Below are 8789 nucleotides of genomic sequence, written 5' to 3'. Positions count from 1 at the left end.
AGAAATGAACAGTTAAATTATAAACATAGATATATAATACAAGAAATGAACAGTTAAGTTATAAACAGATTGATATATAATACAAGAAATGAACAGTTAAATTATAAAGCAGTACAAATGGCTCAGTGCGACTCACTCCTGTGAGAGAGCTGTGACACTAGCAGTCAGTCCTTCAAGTCTTGAGGGCTGTCAGGTAATCCTCTGTAGAGATAGAGAGCTAGGCTATCCCAGCACAGGGGGCAGAGAGCAAGGCAGGTCACCAACTGTCAGCCAGGTCACCGTCAGTCCTAAGCTCTGGAGATGTAAATTTCATTCCCGTGGTGTTAAAAGGACCACAACTTACAGCGACACAGTCCACAGGCTAGGCATTCCACAGGTAGCATGCCCTTTAAATTGAGGCACAGAACAAGCAAGGCAGCTGCACACTGGTCCAATGATTAAAGAGCGAGAGACAAGAAAGGCGAGGCTCACCGAGCCACTTATCTCTCCGCCCTTCAATTAATCCCACTTGTGTTTATCGGCCAGGCTGGCACAATAAACTATCTCAGTGACCTGATGCACAACAGAAGGAAACACTGCCCAGGGTCTGTGCCATTGTCAGTTATTCTTATGTTGGGGCCCATGGTGCAGCCACTGTGCCAATCCATCTTGTTGAGAGCTTCCTCTTTTTTGCTGCCCCTCTATTTTACCAAGTATGATGTCCTCTAGGGACTGGTCTCTCCTGATAACATGCCCAAAGTATGTGAGGCGAAGTCTCACCATCCTTGCTTTGAAGGAGCCTTCTAGCTGTACTTGCTGCAAGGCAGCTTTGTTTCGGGATCCTCTGCCTTCAGATCTATCTGATATCAGCAATGATGTCATTTATTTCACATCCTCTTCTGAATCCATCCAGAACCCCTAGCAGCTCCCTTTCAATGTACAGCTGCGAGCATTGTTGCATGACCTTCAGCAAAATTCCACTTGCATGTGATGTCAATGACATTGTTCTATAATCTGAGCATTCTGTTGGGTCACCTTTCTTTGGAACGGACACAAATATGGATCTTTTCCAGTCAGTTCGCCAAGTAACTCTCTTCCAAATTTCTTGGTAGAGACAAATAAGGGCTTCCAAATGTTGAAACATTTCCATTGGAATTCCATCCATTTTTAGAGCTTTCTTTTTGGCTAATGCTTTCAGTACAGCTTGGCTTTTTCTTCAGCATCATTGGTTCTTGCTCATATGCTACCTTCTGAAATGGTGAAATATTGAGTAGGTATTATTATTTTTTAGACTAGTTATTTTTGGTACAATGACTGTGTGCTTTCCATTTTCTTTTGATGCTTCCTGAACCATTTGATATTTTCCCCATAGAATCTCTCAGTATTGCAATGTGAGGCTTGCACGTTTCTTTTTGGTTTTCTAACTTTAGGGCTTTGCACATTTCGTTATAATATTTGACTTTGTCTTCTCAAGCTGCCCTTTGAAATGTTCTGTTCCGCTCTCTGATTTAATCATTTCTTCCACTTGATTTAGCTACTCTATGCTCAAGAACAAGTTTGAGAGTCTTTCCTGACATCCACTTTGAGCTTTTGTTTCTTCTTGCTTTCTTCATGCAGCTGTTTCTTTTCATTCATGTTTGATGTTCTTGATGTCATCTCACAATTCATCAAGTCTTCTCTCGTTAGTGTTTCATGCATCAAATCTGTTCTTCAGATGTTTCCAACATTTTGGTGGGACATCCTCATGGTTGTATTTTGGCCCTCATGGACTTGCTTTCATTTTCTGCAACTTAAACTTGAACTTATAGATGAGCAATTGGTGGTCTGTACCAGTTGGTCCCTGGCCTATTTTAACTGCCAAAGTGAGCTTCTCCATCCTCTGTTCCCACAGATGTAGACAATGTTTTCTCTGTATTCTACTTTGAAAAGTCCATGTGTCCAGCGGATTTTTGTGTTGTTGACAAAGGTCCTTGCTATGAATAAATCATTGGACTTGCAAAATTCTATCATGATTTTCAGTTTTGTTTCTATCACCAAGTCCGTATTTTCCAACTACTGTTTTTGTTGTTCCAACTTCTTTTTGTTTCTTTCTTTTTCATCTTTTTGTTTCTAATATTGACACATCAACCTCCAATAATTATTGATGCATCTTGATTGCATAGTTGATCAATTTCCTACAGAAGACATTTGTAGAGTTTTCAATTCCTTTATCATCAGCTTTAGTGGTTGGTGTCTAAGTTTGAATAATAGTTGTATTGGTTGGATTTCCTTGCTGCAGGTAAACACTATCCTATCTTATCACCGACAGCATTGTACTTGAAGAGAGATCTCAAAATGTCCTTTCAGGTGACAAATGCAACGCTGTTCCTCTTGGAGTGTCACTTCTGGCATGGTAAATCATGATTTTCTGATTCAGAATGGCCAATGCTAGTCCATTTCAGCTCACTGACATCTAGAATATTGATCTTTTTGTGTTGGGAGCCGTGAGGCCCGGCCATTGTCTTGGTCTTTATTGCCTGAGCTCTGTAACTTTGCACAGGAACTGTTTGATCTGCGGTCACTGTTCTCAAGGAAACACCTGCGGCTTGTTTCCCTTTCCCTGGCCTATATAAGCTGTAGCCTTTTACTCAATAAACGAGACTTGATCAGACTGCTGTCTTGTCTCCATTTCTCGTGTCTCTTGTCCCCCCAATTCCCACTCCCTTCTCCAGGGTCCGTGTTGTCGTTCCTGCGGGTTGGAACATTTTTGCATTCCATTTCATTTTTAAAGACTTCCAATTTTCCTAGTTCTGATTCATACACTCCAAGTTCATACTTTGTACATTCTAAGTTCATACTTTGTACACTCCAAGTTCATACTTTGTACATTCCAAGTTCTGATTAGTAGATTTTTGCAGCTGTTTCTTTTCATTTGGAGTTGTGCCCCATCAGCAGATGAAGGTTGCACTTCATCCTGCACATCATGGTCGGCTCTTCTTTGAGGAGGCAGCTCTTCCTCAAGCATACTTCGAGTACCTTTCGACCTGAAGAGCTCATCTTCTGGCACTGTCTCTGACAATGTTCCGTGTCTAGTCATTAGGTGTTCAGTAACTGACAAATGTTTTGATGCTACCTAGAGGGTTTTCCGTAGCTAAGTCCTCTGAAGTGGACAGCCTTTTACTTTTTCGTAGTCTGTTCTTAGTTTGGAAGTTTTGCTGAAACTTGTTCCCTAGGGTGGCCCGGCTGGTATGTGAAATACCAGTGACATAGCCTTCAGGATCACAGCAACACACAGCCACCACAGTACTACAAACTGATGGACTCGTGGTCTATTCTCATCAGTCAATTACTGCATCCACAATAGGAATTGCTATATCTACTGAAAGCCAGGCAAAAAGATAGCCATGATCTCTGCCTCTAGAAACATGTGGCCTAGTTAGGGAGACAAAACAGATCATTAGACAATGACAACATAATGTGATGAATTTTTTTTTAGAGTGTATGCACAAAGAGTTATGGGAGGGCAGGAGAAGGCACAAATAAATCTGTTGTGGGTGCTCAAACCTCTTGGATAGGAGTACTGAACACTGAAGTAGGTGCCGGACTTGATCAGACTTGCTTGTTAGAATACTCTCATAAGGCAAGATGGGATCTAAGAAGGAAGTCATTTATCAGACCTACTGACAATCCTAGCCTCCACCAGGGACAGGAATATGGCAGGAGAGGAGTGGCCATTGGGCATTGGCCAACGGACTGGCTGCCGGGTCCAAGTCCCAAGGCAGCATGGAGAGGGAGGGATGGAGCGCTCGCCTTTGGTTAGTGCAGGTTGGAAACTGGGGTCACTGTAGTACTGTGGTCTGGCTGAGTCAGCAGGTGGTGTGTTCAAGGAAGGGAGATTAAGGGCTGGGACTGGCATGGGTGGGATGACGGGTGGGCAAAAGGGAGATCAACTCATTGAGTCAATTCTGACTAAGTGACTTTCTAGGATAAGGCAGACTCTTAACTCTTTACAGGAGTAGAAAGCCCTGTCTTTCTCCTGAGGAACAACCAGTGGGGCAGTTTCGAACTGCTTACCTTAAGGTTAGCAGCCTAATGCATAACCACTGTGGCAGCAGGGCTCCTGACAAGGGACCCTCAGACTTTGCTTTTTCTCTTCCTTGCCCGGTATGCAACCTGGTTTTGTTTGGGCTACTGCATGGTGTGCCTGCAGCCTAGTGTTCTCTTTCTCTGTCAGGCCAGCTTGAGAATTCCCAGGGTGAGGCACACCCATGGAGGAACACCCTGAACTTCCTTCCCTCTCTTGCCTATGAACTTCAGGGCTGGAACCTTATCAACTTCTCAAAATTTTCAACTTTGAACTTCCTCCTTGATCTGAGCATCCTCAGCTACCGGGTCTCCTAATTCCCCAAGGGCCAGCACCCTGTTCAGAGGCCAATGACTCAAGAGCCCTTCTGTGCAGGGACTTCTGGTCCTAGAACACAATCGGACATGGGACCTAGGGCTCCTACCCACCACTCAGAGATCTCTGATTTAGACCATTACCTGGACCCATCTTTGATGCCCTCTCACACATTCCACTAAAACCCAGTCACAAACGAGTATATGCAGATATCTCTGAGTTGATAGGGCCAAAGTAATCAGGTATCCCATCTGTAGCGTCTACTGAAAATCCCCCTAAGCCTACTGCTTAAAGCTGCCAGGCTGGGGAGCCCCTATTGGTAGGCCCTACTAGAGTGCAAGCCTGAGAAACTTCCTTACTCCTTATGCCTCCAAAGATAATTTGGGCTCCCCTCATGTGCCTAGGACTTTGGGTCCCATTGAGAATAATCCCTGAGTATAGGCCCAAGCCATGTCTCAGGCTGAGAAGAACGAACAATGATTCCAAAGCACCAAACAGATTCCTGCTCCTGTCTACCTCGGCTTTACATGGAGCAGCCAAAATGGGCCCAGATTCGAGACCAAGAAGTGGGGACCCCTCCCTGGCCAGGAAGGAGCTAAGATGGAGGCTCAAGAAATGCTTCCTAGTCTTGAACCTCTAAGAGGCTCAGCACCTTAAAGGCTAGTAATCAGAGTCTAGGAGTTAGCAAAACAGCTTGGGTGGAGCCCTAGATGAGGCCCAAATTCCTAAATTTCAGAGAGGCTGAGCATCTCTTTTAGGACTTGGCTATGCAGATGGCTCAGGAGCCAACACTGGCCTTGGACAAGCCTGAAGGGCAGCATCCCACGCTTCAGAAGAGAAAGAACTGTTGCCAGTGCTATCTGGCCATTGAGGCTTAGCAGGCCGCAAGCCTTGAACAAATCTAAGGGACAGCTGGAACCCTAAGATGATGCCCCCTAAGCATCACCAAAGCTTAAAACTTAGGATGAGCTGAGGGGCCCCTTTGGCAGAAGAGGGCACAGTGCCAGGCCTCTTGAGAGGATGTCTGTTGGATAAAAACAGATGAGCAGAGACATCCGTGTGGAGATGCCCTAGTTTCATGGGTTAGGTCGTTCAGAGGCAGGTGAGCAGCCCTGTCCCCGTGGCTTGTTACTAAGTCAGAGAGCTCTACAGGCAGCCCTCCTGTCCCTGGCAAATCTTCCCGTAACTCAGGAGCTGCTCCAGGAATCCTGGAGGACACGATGCAGGCTCTGGACCCTAAGAGTCCCTATTCAGGAACAAGGGGAGTCGAGAAAGGGAGGGTGTGGTGTGTAGAGTCCCATCTCCTCCCACGCTAGAGAAGCAAGGTAGGAGGCTCCTGGGCTGTGCAGGGAGGTGGTTACGCCAGAATCCTGGGTTCCAGTCCTAGAGCTGCTGCTTTCTAGTTGACTGACTTCAGGCAAATCACAAGAAAAATCTTTTTAGATCTCTAAGAGGAAAGAAAAAAAAAAAAGAAAAATCTCTTGACCTCTTCACTTCCAAAATGAGGACAGTATATGTACTTTTCCAGTGGGGTCATGAGATGCATTATGCAGAGAATTATATGAAGATCAGTTGAGGACCTGGCAGCGCACAGTAAATGCTCAAAACTATCATCGCTATTAGAAGTGGCCACTTTCGCCTACAACCAGCTTCAACCACCCCCTCTACAAACTACAGTCCTGGAAGACCCCCGTGTTACAAATCACACAAACTGGGTATGTATTTAACAGGAGTACATGTATTTAAAATGGCTCCAGAAGTGAGAATATTGCACACACAGGTCCCATGGGCCCCCTTCAACTCCTGTGCAGTGTCCCTGATCGATAGGCCTTAGCAATGGTTTCAGTGTGTATCAGTCACACAGAAATCCTGCACGGATGGCGCCCAGGTCTCCATAGCCGGGGGCTCAGGTGCCTGGAGGGCGGTCACAGATCCTCGAGGCGGTGTGGGGGGTGGAGTGCCTGGGTCCCACAGAATGTCCTCAAATAGGTTTACAACTGGGGGACCTGAGGGCTGTCCTTGAGCCCCCGTCTGCTCCAGCAGGGCTCTGAGCAAGCCCACAGTAAGAGTGGGCTCAGCCCCAGGCGCAGAGAATGGGGCGGGGGGCTCCTCCTCATCTGGCAGGTGCTTCTGCAGGAGAAGCAGGAGCTCGGTGGGAGCCAGGTCTGGGGGGCACAGGCGATGAAGGAGGGGAAAGTGGGGGTCCAGCCGGCGGTGTTGAGCAAACTCGGCCAGCAGCAGCTTGAAGATCTCACTTCGAAGCAGTGGGCTGGAGGAGCCCAGGGCTAGGCCAGCCTCCAGGGCCCGCTCCCACTGCTCCTTCTGAATCAGCTGCCCCACAGCCTGCAGCACAGCCTTGGGGCGCCCACTACTCAGCAGCAGCTCCAGCTCCAGGGCCTCAGGCCTGGGCCCCTCCTCAGCAAGCACTGCCAGGGCTCTGCGATACAGTGGCAGCCCGGGGCCCCCGGTACCCCAGCCCGGCCCACCCTGCTGCTGGGCCAGCTCCACAAAGGATGGCAGCCATCGAGGTTCCAGCCTGCAGAGGCACCGGCACAGGAGCTCAAAGGGTGGCAGGATCCCATTGGGGGGCTCCTTTCCAGCTGCTGTGCCCCCCAAGACCTTCTTCCACACTTCAGGGGGAGCTTGGGACCTCAATCTGCCAGCCCTGTCAAGCTGGAGCTGCAGGGCCCTGTGGGTGGCACCCCAGGCTGCTGTAGGAAGGGTTTGGAAAATGGTGTTCAGCTCGGCCAGCTCGTCTCCCATCAACTCGGTCCTCAGCAGGCGTGCTACTTCCTGCTCTGCTAGCTCAGTCCAGCCCGCCTCCTCCTCATCCCCAGTCACCAGCTGGGCCTTGAGTTGCTCTAAGCCCCGGTAATCCCGAAGTTCGACCCTCAGAGTGGTCAACAGTGTGGACGGGGACAGGTGGCCCCGGAGGATGGAGGCCAGGGCCTGAGGCGCCTGGAAGGTGCTGTTATGTCTCAGTTCCTCTGGGGTGAGCTGGGCACCTCGCAGGCTGCGCCGCTGATAGTATCCACAGGCCTCCTCAAACACCAGGTCCTCAGCCGAGGGCAGCTCAAGGGCCTGCGGGGCCTCCCAGCCCACTCCAAACAGGCCCACGGCTGAAAGCAAACGAACTCCACCCCTGGCCTCTGGCTCTTGCTTGTCTTCCAGGCCAGGGGCTAGGGGCTCCAGCAGATGCACTCGGTCCGTACTCAGGACCTTCCGCTCCAGCAGCTGTCCGCTGCCCATGTCCAGCAGTTCCAAGGTGGAGCCCAGTACACAGGCCAGGGTGCCCTGAAATGTCCCCAGTGCTGCAGACCCCGGTGGGCCCATTGGTGGTTCGTGCAGTATTCCCACGGGCCGGGTACTGCCATGGGGATGAACCAGGCTCACAGTGCCCCTGAAGTCAAGCATCAGCAGGCCCTGGGAGACTGGGGCCGAGGTATGTACAGCCAATGGCTGCCTGGGAGACAGCAGCCCAGGAAGGCTTCGGAGCAGGATCCGGAAGTCCCATGTATCCCCTCGTCCAGGGTTCAGGTTCTTACTGTGAGCCAGGCCAAGAGATGGGGCAGACACCCTCACCCTGCCCTTGCTTGGGGTCCAGATGAGCAGAATATGGGCCACCCCAGACCAGGTGGTAGCAGTGGGTACCAGGTAGAGGTCCCTGCGGGAGGCCAGCAGTCCAAAGGGCGGACAGTGGTGTAGCAGGATGTGTGTGTGGCCCAGGGCAGGGACCACCTCCCTGTTGGGTTCCAGGCTTCGGACGCACACGCGGTGGCTGAAAGTGGCTTCAGGTGGCCCCAATTGGCCCTCATCTCTCACCTGACTTTCTTCACACCATACCAGGTGACCTCGGGATGCTGCCACAGCCACCACGTGGGCTCCACCACTCGGGCACAGCTCGGTGCTCTGCAGCAGCTGCCAGCCAGGCCCTACCCCAACACCCCACAACTCGGTTAAGCCACTCTCCCAGACCAGGACCAGCACGGGCCTCGCTGGCCACGGCAGGAAGAAGGCGTCCAGTGGCTGGGGTTGGCCAGCCGACCAGGCACGCTCCAGCTCCGAGCCAGGCCCATGCACTGCGACCAGCAACTGCGGGGCTGGCGCCCCTGGGGGTCGCAGCAGCAGCAGGTGGCGGCCGTCCGGGCTGCAGCGGACTCGGACAGCCGGGTCTCCCGCCAGCAACTCCCGGAGCCGGGCCGCGCCGCTGAAGTCACTGAGGTCTGAGAGCAGGCGAAGAGTCCCCGCGCGCTTCATGGTGCTGCCTGCGCCGGGCCACGACCAGCATCCGGTGTCCGGTGGGCCGGGGCCCGGCTCTCGGTGCGGGGTTTCGCGGGAGGTCCGGAGCAGGCGGAGACTTCCGCCCCCGGTCGATGAGGTGAGCCGCAGTCAGAGCGGGGAACCGATTCCGCCCCGCCCGGATCTTCATCAG

At 51.1% G+C, this 8789-nt stretch overlaps 1 protein-coding gene across 1 annotated transcript; it reads right to left on the bottom strand.

The window, feature by feature from the left end:
* Nucleotides 1-6075: 6075 nt before the first annotated feature.
* On the bottom strand, nucleotides 6076-8789 carry HPS6 (HPS6 biogenesis of lysosomal organelles complex 2 subunit 3). The gene has a single exon (XM_075534365.1). The coding sequence runs from the start codon at nucleotides 8612-8614 to the stop codon at nucleotides 6200-6202; it is 2415 nt and encodes an 804-aa protein (XP_075390480.1). The 5' UTR covers nucleotides 8615-8789; the 3' UTR covers nucleotides 6076-6199.

This window comes from Tenrec ecaudatus, chromosome 16, assembly GCF_050624435.1.
Source record: "Tenrec ecaudatus isolate mTenEca1 chromosome 16, mTenEca1.hap1, whole genome shotgun sequence".
NCBI lineage: Eukaryota > Metazoa > Chordata > Mammalia > Afrosoricida > Tenrecidae > Tenrec > Tenrec ecaudatus.
Note: the sequence above shows the minus strand (reverse complement) of the source record. Positions and strands in the feature narration are given on the sequence as shown.